Below are 20631 nucleotides of genomic sequence, written 5' to 3' on the forward strand. Positions count from 1 at the left end.
CTGATGCTTGAGCTAGTGATGTAGTGGTGATGCAGCTAGGGCTCCAGTTAACACCATTTATCAGCTGTTAATATACTCACTCTGTGTTGCTAAATCACTGTGAAGTGTTTTGCAGTGTGACCACTCTCACTTGTTAGCCTAGCTCAAGTATATGAAGATATGTCTGAAGATATGTCTACACAGCAGGTGGGAGGGTGCTTTCTAGCATATATTGGCAGATGTGCTATCTCTGCTTGAGCTTAGATGGCTAGCCCAAGCTGCTGCTCGTTCCCTCTCAGCTAGGAAGAGCGATCATGTGTCTGTCTATCCACTCTGGGAAGCACCCTCCTACCTGCTGTGTAGACATACTGACCGTGCAGTAATGTGAGCTAACTGTTGCAGTAAAGACAAGACTGTCACCTCAGACTGTTTTAGATCTACTCAAAACTTAGAGTGATTTAGAGCACTGGCTGTCTCAGTCCTTAGGGGCCATTCAAGTTTAAATGTTCATAATTTTAGACTACTGAACACAGTTTCCTCTAACATGAATATCGGCTATGTAAACATGCTGTGTGTAATATAACTTACTGTAAGGTTCCTAGATATGACTGGGGTTCTATACATGTTTCATAGAAACTAGAATTTCTTACTATAGGCAATGTTTGTAGTGCTGCCCATAGTCCAGCTTGCCGCAACACTTCCCATTATAATTGTCCTGTTTTCAGTTGCTTATAACTATGCCAAATTTAATGTGTTAAGGCTGAAATCTTCAAGGCCAGGTACCTCCTTCAGGCTGAACTCTTTTTACGGAAAAGAGGGGAAAATAAATTTTTGCTCATTTTTACAACTCTGTCATTGAGACACGTTAACACCACAACGCCTTGAAGCAGGGATTTGAAATTTGAGGTGGCCTTCATATCAGAGAGATGCCTTTTACTTTCCTATAAAAGGGCAGCTGCCTCCTCATCACCCCTGCCTGGCTCGATGTGGGTCTGCAGGCCCCTGCCTCGGTTTCCCTTCTACATGTTCCCAGGAATGATGTACAGAGGCTTATGTCCAATAACAAACCCCTTTCTTGGGGATTGATTTATTAAAATAAAACAAACCCAAAGTAAAGTCTCTTCCTACACACCCTAGTCTCCAGTTGGGCACAACTCTTCCTTCCTGAGGTCTCTCTGGCTCCAAGCCTCTCCACTAGGTACAGTTATCAGTCCTTTCCAGGCTCTATGGAATCAGTCTGTCCACTTTAGTTCAGGAGGTTTCAGAGACCCACTTCTTCGGCCTTTGTGTGCTAGACTCTTGGACCACTCCTCCAGCATTTTCCCTTGCTCCTTTCTTCTTGAACTTTTCAGCATCTCTCCTCTTTCTTCACCTGGGTGCATCCATTTTCCTTATAATGTGAAGGTGCCTTCCCTGCCCAATTGCGTGACAGATAATCAGTCACATGTGCACTGGAACCCCTGCTTCCTCTTAAAGGGCCCAATAACCCTGTGACACTTCCCTATGGAAATCCATGTTTGGGCAATTTATAAGACTTTGAAAAATCTCAATTTTCATGTGCTCAGTAGAAACTTGTTATAACTTAGTAGCTAAATCCTCCAAAATTCTGTCTGCACAGGCATGCTCTATCCCCTCACAACGCCAGTGTGGACTGAACTGGGCATGTACCCTTCCTACAGCAACTGAATGTGCTCCAACCCAGAGCTGAGCAGGACTTTCCCTGCAGTTGCTAATGCTGCCTTATGGAAACCTCTGTGGCACTGGAACTAAGCAGGGTTTGAATAGTGTGCAGACATGGGGCCCTTGATTGAATAATGAGGATAAAACAAGATATTGAATATCTTGTCATTCAGTGAACACCATCTCTCCTGTGGTCTGAATGAAAGACTGTCTTATAATGCGTACCCATAAGAAGGGCAAATTAAGGTTCCATGAGTGACCTTAATGCTGATGTTTCCTAACTACCAGACTGTGTTAAGGCATGAGCAGAAGGGGAAAGTTATGTTGAAGCATTCATTGTTAACTATATGGTTCCTGACTTGTGTGCTTCATTTCTGAACCTTACCACTGTATTAATTAATGCTATCCATTTCCGTTTAGAATTTCTATTGCAGTTCACTCCACTTTTGAGTTCCTCAGCATACAACAATTTGAACTGCTCATTTGGAACCCTTCACGGTTGGCAGCCTCACTATTCAGTATGCAGTTCCTGCATTTTATGCACACTTCATAGAAAAGTTACATGGTTCCGTTAAGAAGCTTGTATACAATTTATACATAATATCCAAGGGGCTGATCGTGGGTCTAATTAACAAGGTCTAATTAACCTCCTCCCTATATAAGGTGAAGTGTTGCTGTGCTGTGCCCGATACTGATGAAAAGCAATAAAAGGAAAAACTAAAATACTGGGTTAGATCAATTTTCTTTAACACTAAATAATCAACTGGCCTACTTGGATGAACCTAGACATACATGGGCTATGATACTGCTTTTACTCTGCCAAGGGTTCAGCTCAGCAGATTCTTCAGCAGAATTATAAATCTTTGAAAATTGCTGTAAAATGGAAATGTTGACAGACTATTAGCTGCAGTGGTACAAATGCATTGCTCTAACATGCATATAATTATCTTAGGTTGCTGAATACATTAAACAATATGTGTATTATATATGCAGTAAGGAGATTTGTGTATAGTTTTTGTTGCGTCTCATTCCATTCATTAATTATTAAAATATTCCTCAGACATATGACCTCTGACAAGTTGGATGGGTATCATTCAGTGAGCTAAGATGTTTAGGCTGCAGCAATGCTGAGATCCTGCTGCATAATTGCTGTTCTGGAAAAGGCCCAAGAAGCATTTAACATGATGCATTTAATCACCATTCCAATTACATCGTCACTGAAGCAGATCAGTGTTTTCCTACTACCAATTCATTGGAACTTCTAAGTTGTAAAGAATCGTTACCTGGCATGCTGGAACGTCTCAGGGCTTATGTATACAGCATGGCAGAGCGCACCAATGGGTATGATTTGTAGAGAGCACTAATGTGCTACATTCCAGCTGCCCTGTGTAGACCATGCTGGTGTGCTCTAAAAGGTACTAGTACACGCTAATGCAGTCTGAACGAGGTACCTTTTAAAGTGCACCAACAAGATTGACATGGGGCAGTTGAAGTGCAGCATGTTAGAATGCTCTACAAATCACACCTCTTTTGTGTGCTTTGCTGGCTGCATAGACAAAGCCCATAGTCACAATAAAAATGCAGATTCTGGGATTTGCCAATTGCTCTGAAATAGTATGTAGTGTTCAAATGTATTTCAGGCCAACTATAACACACACACACTCTCTCTCTCTCTCTCTCTCTCTCTCTCTCTCTCCCCCCCCTCCCTCCCCTAGCCCTCAAATATAAGAATGGAACCAGTATTTAGGGAAATCTGACTCTACTCGGGAATTGAGGGGGTGCATCAAGTGTAGAAAAATTGGTATGCTTTTTGAGAATGGAGCAGCTGCACCAGTGCTGCCAGTGGTATAAGTGCTTACATGTTAGTAGCACAGTTCAGCTGTTACTGGAGAAAAGCAAAGGAATTTTCTATCACAGACAAGGTTGGGAAACTGAGTTTCTTACATTGCTTTTTAGCAGTGGGCAGGAGTAATCTGATATTAGTTTTCAAATATGTGTTTATAAAATAAAGGGGTGGTGTGTATGGGGGGAAGCTAATCAGATTTTCAGTCTTCTGTGAAACATGACTTTATGACAAAGTCATTAGTTTCTCTGAGCTACACCTAACACTGCTTTCCAGAAGATAAATTTAATTGGAAAAGCAAAGGGTGCTTGGATATTAATTGATTTCTGGACATCCTTTCTCAGTTTTTCTCTAATGCTCAAAATCGATCATTTACATATTCTTGAAGTTCTAGATTGAGTCTTCTATCTTTTAAATTTTAGTTACTGTACTTAAGCACAGTATATCTAGCAGTTTCTGCTCTGGGTATTCTCAGTTAGGATTTTAATCATGCTCTCTGGTTTAAAAAAGTGGAATTACATATTGTATCTGTGTAATTTATTGCACAAACACTGGCAGGTACTGAGGGGGTTTTGTGCCTTGAGTTGTATCACACTTTATGGTAACACTTAGCCAAGTTGCTACTAATTAGTGGAATAGTAAATAAAATCCTGTAAAATGCTTTGAAATGTTCTTATTGGAACATTGGAAGCTCAGATCTAAATACAGTTTCTTGAGAGTAAGTAGAAACAGAATAATAACAGAACTTAAAGAACTCTTTATATTGCTGTATGCCATCAGGTTGCCTGTAAGCTATAATACCAATATATATTACTTAAAGAACGCTTCATACTGCTGTATGCCAAAACTGGTATATTATATAACAATAATAGCAATATATATATTTCAGATTTCAAATCTGTTAATCTTCAAAATTATAGTGCCTCTCTGCACTGGCTTCATTTACCATTATGGTCCCTGGCCATAAAAAAACTCCCTCTAGGCTGAAGTTTGGCTTCTGAGGCTTGGGCCTAACATCCCCCCTCCCCCCCCCCCCTTTTTTTTTTTTTTTAGTTACATGGGGGTGGGTATAAATATTGGTCAGTGAGTCAAGATTTTAAAATGCAGTGAGAATGTGAGAGCATGCATTCATATATGTGCTTCTAAATCCTTAAAATGGCATCTTAATCTTCTGGGGAAATCTGCAGGCCTTAGCAGGGAAAGTGAAAGATGGCAATTCAAAGGACCTTAGAATTTTCTTTCGTTACATGATATTTAAACACTTCTTTTTGCTAGTGTGTAAATATCTCTTTAACTATAGTTTTGTTTGAGGGAAGACTTGTACATTTCTTCCTCTTTCAAATTCCATACATTGCTGCTACTACTTTCTCCTCTATTTGTTTAATGGAGTATTGTGTTCTCTTTGGCTGCTCCTTGGCTACCTGAATGAGGCTTATAGAAATGTTACATCTGATCATTCTCTGTCCTCCAGGATTTTTTAGCTGCCTTGAAGTATCCTTGCCTCTAATTTTCTGTGTCATGCCACTTGACCCAGGTAGCTTGTTTCACCTTGATTCCTGAATCAACAGGGTCAGTTAAATGGTTTCTTTTCTGACAGACTCTACCTTCTTAACTTCATATTCTCTCTAAGCCAGTGGTTCTCAAACATTTTGTATTGGCGATCCCTTTCACACAGCAAGCCTCTGAGTGCGACTCTCCTTGTAAATTAAAAATATCTTTTTTTATATTTAACACACTTTTAAATGCTAAATTTATAACCCTTTGTCAATATCACTTTTCACAGCAGACTTAATGCCCCATTGCTACCCTTTTGCGCTGCTGCTGGCAGCGGCGCTTCCTTCAGAGCTGGGTGGCTCGTGTCCCCCCATAATAACTTTACGACCCCTGGAGGGGTTGCAACCCCCAGTTTGAGAACCCCTGCTCTAAGCCAATACCATCAATTTGATTTGATATGATTTATCCATATTTATGGATGTCTGAATACTAACTTAATTTACAATCTATCCTTATAAATAATTTATCTATAGAAATCCATAGCTTAACTGACACAAGGTATATTGTAAAATGCATACAGTATGCAATTTTCCATTAGCTGTCACTAAGCATGAAATTGACTCTTGTGATGGAAATGTGAGGTTGGAAACCTACAAGCAATTAAATGCACAATCCCGGGTCCCCCACAGGATCAAACCCTTATTACAGTACATGACCTACTGTGCCATCTTTATACAACTTGAACTCAAAAGTTGGATTCTCCCCTCCCCCAATTCTATATATAGACAAGCAGTCTTTAACTCAAAGTTTCTGATAGAGGCTTATGGATTCAACATATTTATTATTTTTTTATTTAAATGTTTTAAGAAATTGTAATCAGTTTAGTCCTTAACATATTTTGTATTAAATTCAGATTTCATTTTAAACAGGTTTATTTTTAAAAAGTGAAACATGTTATAATTTAAATAAAATTAAAAAACCCAATTTTTAATAAAAAAATCATTGATTTTTTTTTAAATCCACCCTGAACAAGATTCCCCATTTCTATATTGACTTGGAGTTCTAGAACCATGATACCTTCCTCACCTTTACAGAAATAATTCAGCTGAACTTTATGAACAGCTGTAGTGTTTAACTGTAGTGACTTGCTTTTGCTAGAGATGTATTAAGAATTTTTCAATTTCAGCCTTATCTTTCAGTGTTTTGGGGAGATGGGTTAGCTATTAATCATCTATAGTGAAATATACAATGGAAACCACCTAGTCAGTTTCACTTTTGGTTAAGAATCAAAACTTCATACCGCACTGTACAGAGACAGTCTTGGACTGGAGTATACAGGTATACCAATGTGTAGCATTTAGTAGAGGTTTCTTTGCTAGACACCACTAAAATTAAAAAAAAATGTATCTCACTTTCAAAATATTGATTCTATGACATCTATATTGTGGCCTTAACTGAATTGGATTCAAGATGACTCTGTTCTCCTGACTTCCAGTCCTATGCTCTAACCGAAAGAAAGCACTGCTTTCTATTTAGTTGTTTGTTGTGGGCTCAGTCCTGCTTCCAGTGGACTGCGTGGCTAGATTTCCATTGACTTCAGGAGCAACAGGATTGGTCCCATATTATAAATGCCCTCCCTCCGCAACTTGATTTGCCACCATTATGCACAAGCTGGTAGTGAGTGGTGTCCATTTTCCTAGTTAAGACTCAGATTTAACGAAGCATTAAGTGGCAATACAGCTGGGTCAACCTAACTTTTTAGTGTAGGCCAGGCCTAAGTGTGAATTCAGTGGAACTTAAGTGCTTTGTTGAATTGGCTTCTAAACCACTATTACTCCCATCCTAGAGTAGATGCTTCTGAAGATCTTCCATGTTTTAAAGGGAAAGGATGGATTGACTGGAATCAGAATCTGGTGGATTTTGGTATGATGATCTGTTTTACAATTAGTACTGTGCAGGATACAGCTTTGTAAGAAAAGATAGTTAAGTTTCTCATAAGCTTGTGCTAATATTTCCAAAACACACAGAAGCCTTTTTTAGGATTTTCCTTTGTCTTTAATTTCCTGCGTTGTCTGTTTCATTCCTCCAGTCTTCTGGCTGAATGCAGCCTCAATTTCTAGAGCTTTGCTTTGATTCTAAATCTCTTCACTATCTTGCTGATTCTTCCTGCTTTGTTTTTCAGTTGCCTTGCTGCATAGCATTTAACTGGAATTTAGTAATAGAGACTGGATCCAGAATGTACAACCTGCTCAACTTGTTCTCTATTCTTTAACTTTATTATGGGGTAAAAAAAGGCTGGGCCAAATATATAGTAGCACATCTCCTTTATTCTGTGTGGTGTTTGACCACTGTGATCTTTCCCTTTTATGTGAAATAGAAACTGAAAGATTCTGTATAATGACCTGAAATTATTCAGCCAGCAAGATGAACGTGTAGGGGACTGTCTGCTGTTTTTAATTGTAGTTCTTCTGAAGGTAGATGATCTGTGTAGACTGTCAATGCACATATTGAGTATCTGGGCATACATCAACCAGATGATTTATTCGTATGGCCAGATAGGACTGCTCTGCTTTTCTTTTCCTAGGATTTAATGTTTCTCCTTTGCACTGATTGCTTATATTTAAAATTAGTATATGTTCTGTAAATCTCCTGCTGTAGCTAGCAAGTGTGTTTGCTTCTCAGACCTGTGATGACTTGTATTTACTGGGATTTTTTAGTCAATTATAGACCAACTTTCACTTGTGAGAGAATTCAAAAGCAACTTAATGTCCTGAAATGTCTGGCACTAAGATGTGAATAATCGTATCTAGATTTTCCTTAAGTTACAGTAAAATAATTAAAAATGTGCTGTGTGAAAAACACTTAAAATATTCTATAATTCAATCAAAAATATTTAATCTCAGAAGTAATTGGTCTGAAAAGAAACATAGAAATACTTGCTCTTTGATATGACAATGGTCTCCATTGAGTACTTAGATTTTTAACATATATACTATATAAGTTATGGGTTCTTTTTCAAAATTCCAGCCTTGTTTGATTTTTACTAGACATTTAATTATTTTGGTAGGCTCCATTGTTTTTGGTTTTTTTCCATTGTTTTGTTTTCCACATATGTCTTTACCTTTAGAAACATAGTTAATATAGTGCTAGTGAGAGGTTTCAGGTGGACAGCCCATGAAAAGTGAATTCTTTTATTTCCAGAACTGGTATAGTATGGGCAGTTTGGGTATAAGCTTGCTTACCGATGTGTACTTCAACTCTGCTTTAGGAAATTGCCTAAAAATGCCTTCTCATGTAACCCCAACATGTGCCTTTCATGGCTTTCATGGCATTTGCTCTGAACTGAATCAGGAATATTGGACAAATCAAATCTTGTGTAGTTTGTATAGAAGAAAACATGTTGACATATTTCCTAAAATGTTACAACACCCAGCGGGAACTTTTGAGTCCATACTCAAGCTAGCTAATTCTCTTTAATGAAAGATACTGTGATAATAGAAAGTAATCTTAATTTGTAAACTGGAAGAAGCATGTGCAAGTAATGACCACTCCTGAAGCACTCCTTTGGTGGGAATAATGGTGTGGTGGCGCTATAGAGAAATACAACCCTAAATTTGTCTTATGCAAGCCTACTGACTTTCTGAATCAAGCTGAAGAACTGTTATAAATACTAAACTGCCTGTTGTAGTGCTCTATACAGGAGATGTGCTGGGCCTGAAAATCTGTTGCTAAGGGGAGCGATAACATTCAAGTGGAATAAATCAGCTTTTCATGTCTGTCATAATTGTTATCCTATAGTTCATTTATGAATGCTAGGATAAATGTTTGGAAGCCATACTTCAAAAGATTGCCAAATGAGATCCTCTTTGCTTACCCCACCACCTTCAGTTCTGCCAGTCCTTTACCATGGTGACTTGTGTGGGGACAAGCCATTTAAATCCTTGCCCCCTTCCTACCCTTGTTTTTCTTCTGAAAACTCCTGGTGTATTGATTAGAATTATTATAATGAATTTTTAGCTCTATTCTTTTTTTTCCCCTTGCCCTAGGTCCAGCAAGACTATGAATCTCTGTTCCAAATGCTTTGCTGGTAAGTGCACTAAAAGGTTTCGTGTTTTTGTTAGACTATCTAAATTACATTGTTGCCATCTCCTTTGGGGTTTATGCATGGGATTTGGTTTCTTCAATGTGTGTGAAAACAGATTCTCCTGATTTTGGTGCTTCATTTATTTGCTCAAGTTTGTTGAAACAATCTCCAGTATATGGAAAGCAAGAGTCTCTTGTGTAAATACACCAATCAAACCTTCACTCAGTGAAGATAACAGAAGTCTGGAATGCCCTTGAACTGTAGTGCTCCAGTCTTAGTGCAACTCCTGTAAAGATGACACAGCTTTCAAAATGCATCAGTCTGGTTTAGAATTTTGAATTAAGTAGGTCACATTTTTACTCTGCTACTACACACCAAAATCTTGTATGGATGAAACTATAAAAGGAAGAGGAGTGGGTATGGAAAGAAGTCCTCCTGCCCATCTGTATTTGATATCCGGAGTGTGCATTAAATATTTGTTTGTTGACCAACAGGCTAACCCTTAGCTCTGCGTCGTACTTTCTTGTTGCAAACTTGCTCATGTTGATGGAGAATGCTGGGAACCGTTATCAACCTTTTGCCAGTCTCTCTTAGCTTGCACTCTTACATTAACTTTCTCAGATTTTGAAATCATTATGTTGTCATTCATTAGACTAATGCCACTTATTTTGCTGTAATTAAAGTGCTTCCATTGTTCCAGGTCTTAAAAGAATCTCCTTCAAGGGAGCCAGAAGTAAATATTAAAAGCTGAAGAAAAAGACTCAACATTTTAATGGTTTAGATTCTTGGTTTAGCTATTGAAAGGTGGGCCTAAAACTAAAATGTAAATAGTCCATTAGAATTTGTTTAGACCATTCATAGTAAATGCAAAAATCCATGTTTTTTGTTTTGTTTTTTAATTTGAGCTGAGTGTGCATAAAATACCCACAAGATTCCGTTTGGAATTTCTAATAAAATCTAGAAAGACCCTTGCTTGGTGGATCATAGATCAAGATTACCATATTAATTCTGTAAAGGAACAAAGTGCTACAAACTTTGATGTACTTGAGTACTCAGAAGCATGTAGATTTCAAATTCCAAGTAAGTATTAAACATACAAGTATGTTTAAGTAACAAATACACACCTTTATATTTGAGAAGCAAGGTAGGTGAGGTAATATTTTTTTTTTATTGAACCAACTTCTGTTGGTGGAAGGTTGGTACAAGGCTTTCGAGCTATACAGAGCTCTTCTTCAGATCTGGAGAAGTAATACTCTGCTTCTTTCCCCAGACATGAGGAAGAGCTCTGTGTAGCTTGAAAGCTTGTACCTTCCATCAACAGAAGTTGATCCAATAAAAGATATTACCTCACCTACCATGTCTTTCTCTTATCCTGGAACCAACACACCTGCAGCAACATTGCAAACAACCTGTATATTTGATAGTTAGCTAAAAATTGACAATCTTGCATATCCTGGAGTTAACAGAATCCTCAAGGCTGTAAAAACAGCAGATCAGGCATGGAGTGGAGCTTCTTTAAAACTTGATTTGTATTGATTTTCTTTAGAAGAAAACAAGTTTGAGGTATTTACTTGATTTTCTTCCTGTTCTGCAAGTCTCATTTGAAAAGCCCTTTCCCTCTGAATAAATACTCTGAATATGCAAAGGCTTACTCAGACACAGAGAGTTATATTGTTCATACCTATATGTAGGAGCTTTAAAATGTCAAATATCCCTTTAGACTCTTTTCTAAAATACACAATATTCTATGAACTTAAAGCTACCATGTCCATTAGACCTCGACGGTTGGGGGTCAATGATCAGATTGACCATTAATCATTATTGACAGGGCAAGAACTGATATTCTGGGAGTGCCAGACTTGCTTTTGCTATTTTAGGTCCCAGTTATGGCTTTTTGGTAATCTTCATATGGAAGGAGTCTTTGGATATTCATTAATAGGTCATAACTAGCATGCTTTCCTCTAATTACTTTCCCTCTCTTTTTTTTAAAGTGACTATTTCATTTTCTGTGGATTTTTTTTAATGTAACATTGTTGGATTTCAGCCAGACCATTAAAATAGGAAGACAAAGACATACTCTGCTCATAATTCAGACATCTCAAAAGTGCCAAAGATTCTTTCTCTTACATTTTTGTGATAAGGTGACAAGCTATAAACAAATGTGTTGGAGCAGTTTTGTATGAGGGGGAGAATTTGGGAGTGTTATTACCTATCTTGACCCTTGTTTCCTTTCTCTTTCATTTTAGAAAAAAGAAATCCACACAATGAAAAAGGTTAGTAACTATGTGGTTAAGTGATTGAATTAAAAAACGGAGGGCAAGTCTCTGCTATCCCTTTCCTCTGGGGGAGGGGGGGAACTTTGGTAGACAGTAGAATTTTAAATATATTGGGTGAGGAAGGCAACAGGCTACTGAGGAAACAAAACATATTTGCTGGGTTTGCATTGCAGTATAAATTATTGAAACAGCGTCTTACTGCCTGCCTTTACCTTTTTTTGCCATAATTTCAATCTTGTCAAATTATAGACAAGTTCCTGAATATATAATTATGATCTGATATGATCTTTCTTTCCCTGAAACGTTCATGACTAATTCATAATTTATCTTCAGTTATGATAAGAAATTGAATTAAATTGGCACAGACCTGGTCAGAGCAAAGAACAATGCACAGGAGCTGTTGTCTTTAATTCTTGTTTGGCCAAATACTGATGGCTGCTATATGGCTATGGGGATGAATATATGGGGTGATCTGACAATATGTTTGTTTAACCTGTGGTCAAAAAGGAAAAGTAGCATGATCATGGGGCTAGAAGCCAGGAATTTCTGATTGCCAACTTTGTCAACTTTTCTATAATTCAAAAAGGGGACAGCATTCCCTTGCCTTTCACGGGATTTGTAAGGATTAATTCATCTTATTTGTATAAACAGCAGTATCCTAGGCACTTTATAGACAAGTGTGAAGATAAACCCTCCTTGGAAGAAACTGAAGTATTAACCTTGAAAGGCCTGAAAATTCACAAGACTATTCTACATTACCACAGATCTAGCATTTCTGGTTTGATACTTAGTTCTTAACTTGCACAAAAAGGTTTATGAAACACTGGAGAGAAGAGTTTGAAATTAACGAGAGAGAAAAAATTGAGAAAAATCAAACCTGTCTTTCTTAAGTGTTAGTAAAAATCACAGACCCTGAAATGTTAAAATGCTTTCAGTGGAGGTTCTTAAAATGAATCCAGGGTCAGCAAAGTACTTTACTGTGTGCTGGTCTTCATTTTGTGGTGTTACCTAAAAGCTATCTATATCCCACTGTCTCCAATACAGTTACAGTACAAGTGATATTGATATTGAATTGCCACAGATGAATTCACTGTAGCTTGTTAACCTAGAGTAACTTCAGACATCTCACACATCCAAAATACAAATTCTGTATTGTCATTTTTTTCAAATTAGAATGTAAACTGGTAAGTAAGGAGATGCAAATGGACAGGTGGAATGGGTACTTCACTGACACCACGTTCTCTACACCTTTACTGCAACCTGTCCTGTCAGTTTGGCAAACTGTTAGTGCTCAGTGCCTAAATTACTAGACACTGAGTGGGATTTTCAAAAGCACTCAGGATTGGCCTAACTCTGCTTCCATTGAAGTCCGTTGGAATCTTACTATAAACTTCAATGGGAGCAGGGTTAGGCCAATGTGATTGTTTATAAAAACTCACCCTTATATTGTATGCTCTTTCAGGCAGGGACTGTTTTCCTATATGTTTGTAAAGCACCTGGCACAACAAGGTCTCAGTCCTGAGTAGAGCCTCTGGACACTGCTGCAAAACAAATACATTCCTCAAATATTTAGGTGTATTCCAGTAACATGCCATAAAACTGTGTGCTTTCTCTTTAAATAATTTATATAACTATATTTCACCTTTAGTTCATTTGCTCTCAGACAAGAGGAAGATAGTTGTTATGGAGCAAACCGGAAAGGAAAAGGAATGCTGGTAATGGGTTGTAGCTTGCCCAAGGGGGCTAACACATGAAACTAAAGGTAAGTGCCATAGGGCTAGATGATCTGGTGGGGAGATGCACAGAGATCACTGGAAGTAGAACAGAATGGTTTTAGAACATCAGTGGGGGTGAAATATTTCTAACAAAACTCTTGAGGGGCTTCATAGTGCTTCTCAATGAGGCTAAAATTGAAGGTATGTAGAGGGAACTAAACCCAAAATATCTTTCATCTCTAACTTCTGATTCTATCAGTGCGACAAAATTTCCACATTTACCTTAACCACTATATCAGCATAATTTGATTTGAGAATATACTTCTTACTCTGAGCTCTGTTTACATGTGGCGATTTCTTTGTCATTGTCATGAAAGACAAGGCCGGAATGTCTTGATTCCTGATTCACCTTTACCTGATTTATGGCTTGAAATGATGTTTGTTAGTTCATTTGCTGGCATCTTGACAAATAAAATTCTGTTTGTTTGTAGATTATGATCATAATTAAAGTAGAAATTATTACTGCTGACCACCAAACTGGCAATATAGTTCAATACGTATGTTGGAGCTATATGTCATACTATAAAGTTTTGTTACTTGAACACAATATTGATTTTTATTTTCCCTTGAATCTGAGGGATGCATATAACAAGAAAAGAGGAATAAAATAAATGACACTACTTCCTCTAAAGTGGGTTCACATATACAACAATTCAACATTCAGCATTGGTTTTCCTCTTTTAATGTAGGTAGAAAACTATAAAAGCCATTTCAGTGGCAAATCTTTTATTTCCCCAGATTTCATCTGCATCCCAGATTAGGCAGAATTATTACATTAATTTATGTACACTTTAACCCTGTCATTTCCATTGAAGAGACCCACTGCTATAGCAGATTTTTAAGGACTGGACATGATTTGTTTAGAAACTCATTAAATGACTGGAAGAGTTACTCTTCAGTAAAACCAGAAATTATTCTTTCAGCTATCTCCCTAAATTACTTTTCTGAATTTACAATGGTAGCTTCACATATACTACTACCGCCCCCCCCCCCAGCGCAGCTTGTGCTAGGGTGCAAGAGACTGGAATCAAAGTAGGGTTCCTTCATGGCAATGTAAGAGTGGTACCATGGGGATGACCTGAAAAACACTCATTTCTGAAAGCAAACATTGGGGGTGCATTTGCAAGCTGATTTTTGGTGTCAGTAAACTGCAGACCTGAACTTTGATCAGTCTTTTGGCTTGCAGTGTGGAAAACAGTTCCAACAAAATTACATGCATCTTGCAGATTGTTGTCTCATATCCTGTAATCTGTGCTATATAGCAGTGCGCAATAAATGGTAAACCATGTATGTACTTTGTTCATCCCTTTGCCCCTGAAGGAAACTTCTGCTTCTAAATGAAATGTAAAAAAATCCATGCATCCTTGCATTGTCCATGTTGCTGTGCTTACCCTCTCTACTGATGTGCAGCCTCATGTTTTAGTGCTCTGATGTTGGAAGAGCAGTAAGAACTACCTGGAGCTTAAAAACAGCATTGTCTCTGTTGGTACACACACTCTTTTTTTCAGGAGGGCCGCAGTGTGGTGTCTCCTGTGTTAGTCGCTAATGTAAGCCGTCACCTCCATTTGTATTGCTCCATTAGGTTAGATCTTTGATTGTGGTGCATTCTAACTGTATTCATGTCTGTCTTTGTGTTTGTAGTACACAGAATGTTTACGGGAAGACTGTTAGAGCAAATTCACTGATTAGCATTTGAGACTCTGGCAGTTTTTGTGTGTTCCATTCCATTTTGTATTACACATTATTCAGAATGATAAACCTTTTTTTGAAAATTGTGTAACCAATTACGCCACTCATCATGGTAACTCTATCTTGGGTATTTCTAGGGTGACTATCTACAGGGTACTGAAGCATCATTTATATAGCATTCAGCATATCTTTGTTTGGTTTTCTATATTCAGCCCTCCCCAACTGCAGGTTAAAACTTTATTTTTAATGGGAGAAAGAAAAATGCCACAGAATTCATAAACACTCAGAGAATCCATGTATATATCAAACCTTATTAAAGAGGAGAATCATGATTGTGAAACAGAATTAAATAGAAGCTAAATGAAGGATTTTAGTAGGACTTGGTTTATTGATACTCTTGATGTGCATTGTCTTACCCTCAATTCATTCTGCACCATCAGCAAGACTGAAGCCTCTGCAAAGTGTGACAACCCAGGTGATATCATTGCCTGGTTCATTTAAAGCAGGCTAATATTTGTGGTCATGTGGGAAGCATTTACTACTCTTAAATGCAACTTGATTAGTGAATCGTAAGCAAACAAGACAAAAGATAAAGTCCTAATGTTTTGGAGGAGACATACAAACAAGTAGGAAAGCAGTTCATCCAAGTATAGTTGCATCCTAATTTAATTTAGCTCTGGTTGATGATGTGATACTTGAAAAATTATGTTGTAGAAGATTCCCCCTGCATGTTTACTGTAATATGTGCAGGGTATAAGATGGGCAGGAGGAATACAGAGCAGTTTTTGAGGAATGAACACAATATTTTGAGTTCCTCAATGAGGTGAATAGAGTTTACCCCTCTTTCCAAGTGGATCCTGCCCTCTTCTCTCTAGCTATGGAGCAGAAGTATTAGTACAAGGTCCCACACCCTTTTAGCAGAATTTGTGTAGTACTGGTGTGAGGTGGCAGTTGGGGATCCCATTTGCGGGATGTGTATCCCCACCATGCCAAGATCCCTGCTGCATGAGGGCTCTCTGTATACAACTGTGCAAGAAAGAGATTTTTGGGAGCCTGGCTGGTGGCTCAGCCACTGGGCTGATCTGCCAGCTGTATTCTCCTCTTTTCTTTTACCTCTCCCCCTTTATGTCATCCCCTTTTCCCCCCCAAACAAAATAGTGGGGGTGGGAAGGCTGCATAAACATTGTAGGAGGCCCTGGCCACAGAGCAGCTCCACTGCTGCACTGGAATTGGTGGGAGGAAGGAGGATTCTTTATGAAGCATGGCATTCGCACTGCGCATGGGGCCAGGACAATTTATATCTTTCTTTCTAGCTGTCCCCAGCCTCAGGAAGATAGCATTTTATTTAGTCACATTAAGAACTGTTTCTTCACAAACATAAAGGTTAGAAACACAGCAATCTTACAATTTTGTAGCAACACACTCAGGAGCATTTCCTACTGGCCAGTAGATTTAGCAAGGCCCAAATGGGGTTAATGGTGCCTTCCCATGAAGATACTAAACCTCTTCATGACCAGAATCTAGATATCTTAATGTGTCATGGAAGGTGTATGAGTCCTTCTGTTTGGAGAACGGCAAAGTGACCAGTTTAAGGAGTAATGATGAGTTCCATTACGCTAGAGATCCAGTATTGCTTTAATGCTTTCATAATTCCTCTTTAAGGAGACATGGAACAAAGATCACAAAAGATGGGTGGAATGATTTCTGGCTGTTGTGTCTTTGACAGCGTGGTAGTTTGAGGCTCATTTATGTAAACCATTACAAATTGCACTTTACAGTTAACTAGAAGTGTGACCTGCTAGGTGCTGGCTCCCTGAAAAGACTGCAACGTCTGTTTTTAATTTTAATAAGTTTCTGTATCTGAGCAATTTTATTGCTTGGTATTTTCCATGCCTATTATCTCAAGGGCTGGCTAATCCCACTAACTTTGACTGCAGAGCAGAGCACTCTTTTTGTCTTTTATATTGGTTTAGGTTTTTTTCTTTTAAACAAAAAGCTGCTCTTTTTATTTTGTCTTTTGCCTTTTGTTTTTTGTAGTGAAGACTCCATTTCCTACTATTCCATGAATATATTGTTCACCTAACTTCTAGCTCATTAACCTCTCCATGCTGCCTGCTGAAACACCAACTCTAATTTAGTCCCTTGTGTTCTAGTTCTCAGGTGATTTAAAAAATGTTTAGAAGTATGACTTAATTGCATTGATGTTTGCGTATTGTCAGCATGAAAGTGAAGATGAGCTACATATTTAGACAGTGTGACCTGCAGGTTTAATTCATTAAGCCGCCTTGTTTGTAACTTCATTCTCTTTTACATGTGTGCATAAGGTGGGGAAGGAATCTCTGCTATTCATATTTAGCAATTTGGTTGAGTTATGGAAAAGCCTGTGCTCTGTTTTGTGTATTTACTCATTTGGAAACATTGTATAGCTTATAGAGACACTAGTGATTTGTTCCCTAGCCTCCCTGTGGAGTTTGTTCCATATTACAATCTAACTCCACGTCCGTGTCGCGCACTCCTGAGCCGTTAATTTGTACATTTCGATGCAGTTTGTTTCATCGTGTTTTTTGTAATCCAAACTGAATGTAACGAGCTGTGTGCTTTGGGGACCCAGGCTTGCATTGCCAATTAGAACAAGTGGTTACTGAGAGAGAGTATGTTTTAAATAAAACATGGCACCTCTGAGTGGGACCGGTCAGCCTTTGGGGAATAAAAGAAACTGTTTAACTCTTTCTCTTTGAAAAGAAAGAGGTCAGTATCTGAGCACATTTTTAAACCATTCAATTCATTCCTTTGAGATACGTGATCCAAATTCATGTTTTGTCACTGGGATAGAATTTAGTTTGTCATTGGAGACATCTGTTGTTCAGAGCTGTGTGTTGAGTATTTAGAAACGCAACAGGATGTCTGGTTTACTGCACATTTGCTAGGATTGAGCCACCATTGCTGTGTGAAAAATTATACAGGGCACAAGCAGCTAAACTCTTTTCCCTTGCACCTCCACCACAGGGTCTGGGTTAGGACAAGAATGGTGCCAAGTGGAAAAGGGGCTAGGTAGAGAGTGTTTTGCAAGATTAATCAGAAATCTAGGGGTGAAAAGTGCTAAATAAGATTATTTTTTACTAACCTTACATTGTAAATGAACCTGTTATCTTTTTTGGTCCAGAAACTACTGTTAAAGCTAATGAATTACCATTTATTGTACCTGCAGGGAGTCTAGCTTCATTGTGTGTGTGTGTGGGGGGGATGACAAATTAAATAAGCATATTAATAAAAGTGCAGGTTTCTCTACTTGGCTGACAGTCCACAAGTCCAGATCATAAGGAAACCCTCATTGCCATTCCATCAATTCAGGTAACTCACAAAAAACAGTTTTGTGCCTTCAGTATTACACTTCCACCTGCTGTAAAAACTATTGGCAGTTTTGCCTACTGTTGTTTTTGCTATGACTGAACTCCTGCTGAATTCAATCAAGACACAACAAAGAATATGGAGGTTAGCTCTGCTTTGCCTTCCTCCTCCTCCTCCCCTAGATTACATCTGCTTTTACACCTTAGTTATGGCAGGAAATCAGACCCTTTATTACCTACCTCTAACTAAGGACACTAAGAGAGAAATTAGGTGAATAGTCATGGTGATTGAACATTTCAGCAGCCGTTACATATACAAACAAGGAGAGACCAAGAGCAAAACGTTCATCAGGGAAGCCTTTTAGCTTAGCAGTAAAAAAGTATGGTTATTGAAAGCTAGACATCTACTAAGAAGGCTGAATGATGGGCCAGAGTGGCTCAGCAGAATTGGGTACCTGGATAAATGTGATCTGGTTATAGAACTGTATGTCAGTGATAGATGGCCAGTAACTAGAGTCCCCTGAAATTCTTTTTATTTTTAATCATTTTTATTTTATTCTTAGGAAATTTTGTCTGTCTTTTTTTATCCATGGGGAGGGGGTGTCAGGTCCTGCCTCTGAGGGGATGGGAAGCCCTTGGGGGCGAGGGGTGTTTGCAGAGCAAGCACATCCTACATTCACCCTGCAATAGCAGCCCCTGTCCTACAGTGCTGGGCCCAGTTCCCCAGTACAGGTGCTACGACCCATGGGATCGCCACAACCCTTACTTAAATTGTGGCTGCCCCCTGCCTTCCATGAAAGAGGGATGGCTGGGCCAAAGCTGAGTAGCCCTGTGGTACTGCAACCCCGTTTGCCAGATTGCAACACCCATAGTGGTGATCTGGGCCCAGCCCTGTGAAACAAAAGCCAGTGTTGTGGGGTGAGTTGTTGTTTTTTTTTTTTTTTGGTTTTATGTTTTCCATTTTAGTTCATGTTTTGTATTTGCAAAAAACATGGGGTTCTACGGATAACTCATCCACATTTATCTGAGAGGAAGGATGGTGTAATGTTGAGGATGCTAGCCTGGAGCCAGGGAGTCCCGGTTCTAATTCCTTGCTCTGCTGCTGGACTTCCGAGGAACCCTGGGTAAGACACTTAGTCTCTTTGTGCCTCAGTTCCCCATCTGTAAAATAGAGATAATAGCACTTCCCTAACGCACAGGGGTATTGTAAGACTAAATACATCAAACATTTTGAGGCACTCAAATACTGTGTTAATGGAAGCCATATAAATACCTAAGAGAGGTCTGCCTCTACACTCTGGGTGGGGAGAAAATCTTGTGGTATAACAAGCAGGCTTATGGAGGAACAGGCAATGCAGCAGGTATGGGTTTTTAGTCAAATTACCATTCACTCTATTATACATCACCTTGAAAGTTAGTTAGGCCTCTAGTGGGTTGTCAGTTCACAATTACTAGATTAAACTGCTCAACCCTAGGAATAGAAATGTGATCCTTTAGCTCTACATACACAGATCGCTACCGCTTGAGCTGCGTGACACTGTTAGTGATTAATTTAGAAAAACTCTTAGGTTCTCTCAAAACTAGTCACTAGAGGTGGTTCTTCGAGTGCTTGCTCATGTCCATTCTCAATTAGATGTGTATGTGCCACATGTACCAGTGCCAGAATTTTTTCCCCTAGTGGTACCCCTAGGGTAAACTCTAGCGCCTTTTGCAGCGGCGCATGAATGTGCCTGTATATGAGGTGCTACCAGCCCCCATCACTCTCAGTTCCTTCTTATCGCCTGTGATGTTGCTGGAAAGTTCTGTTGCTTCTGCAAGTTCTGTTGCTTCTGCAAGTTTTCTTCTAACCTATGTTCTCTCAGAAATAGTCACCAGAGGGCAAACTACTCAAACACATAAGCCATTACAGTTAGATACAATTAGTAACTTTGCTTAATTACAAATGTTTTTTCAAATGCAGCCTAGGCATAAGTTTTCAAGGAGAATTAATTAGGTGGAAAGAAGAAGGAATAAATAACTAGCTGTTTCTGAGCTTGAATGGCACAAATCAGCATTTCAGATCAGGTTCACTTTTAAAAGTATCTGTAATTCAAACTTCAAACTCTTTGATCAATTCTCAAACTTTGCAAAAAATTTCCCCTTAGATTTCAGAGTAAACTTGACAATGTTGCGGCTAAATCAAGTATAATAGACAGAGCAATGTGGGAGTAAGATGTTTCATAATAGTATCTGGCCACAACCTTAAGTACCTAGAGATTAGTTTCTAATGGGAAACCAGGACTTCCTATACTAGAGTTGTTTCAGCCTTCAGGATTGTGAGAGAGGCTATTTGGGAAGAAATTTATACAGCAAGAACCTAGCGCTGTAGCTATTACAAATTATATATTGGGGTTTTTTCTTTGCAGAGACCATAGGATGTTGGTCAAACCCACTTTCAACTTAAATCCTTGAACATACAAGAACC

General features: G+C 38.7%; 1 protein-coding gene across 3 annotated transcripts in view; it reads left to right on the top strand.

The window, feature by feature from the left end:
* The window catches only part of ZFAND3 (zinc finger AN1-type containing 3), a 221084-nt gene that overhangs the window by 47756 nt on the left and 152697 nt on the right, over window positions 1-20631 (top strand). For all 3 annotated transcript variants that reach the window (XM_067564757.1, XM_067564758.1, XM_067564759.1), the window contains exons 2-3: window positions 9043-9083; window positions 11327-11353. In XM_067564757.1, coding sequence (XP_067420858.1) covers window positions 9043-9083; window positions 11327-11353 — 68 coding nt within the window. The remainder of the gene's footprint in view (window positions 1-9042; window positions 9084-11326; window positions 11354-20631) is intronic.

Source organism: Emydura macquarii, unplaced genomic scaffold, assembly GCF_026122565.2.
Source record: "Emydura macquarii macquarii isolate MOO-44397 ecotype Brisbane River unplaced genomic scaffold, CSIRO-AGI_Emac_v2 contig_2676, whole genome shotgun sequence".
Taxonomy (NCBI): Eukaryota; Metazoa; Chordata; order Testudines; family Chelidae; genus Emydura; species Emydura macquarii.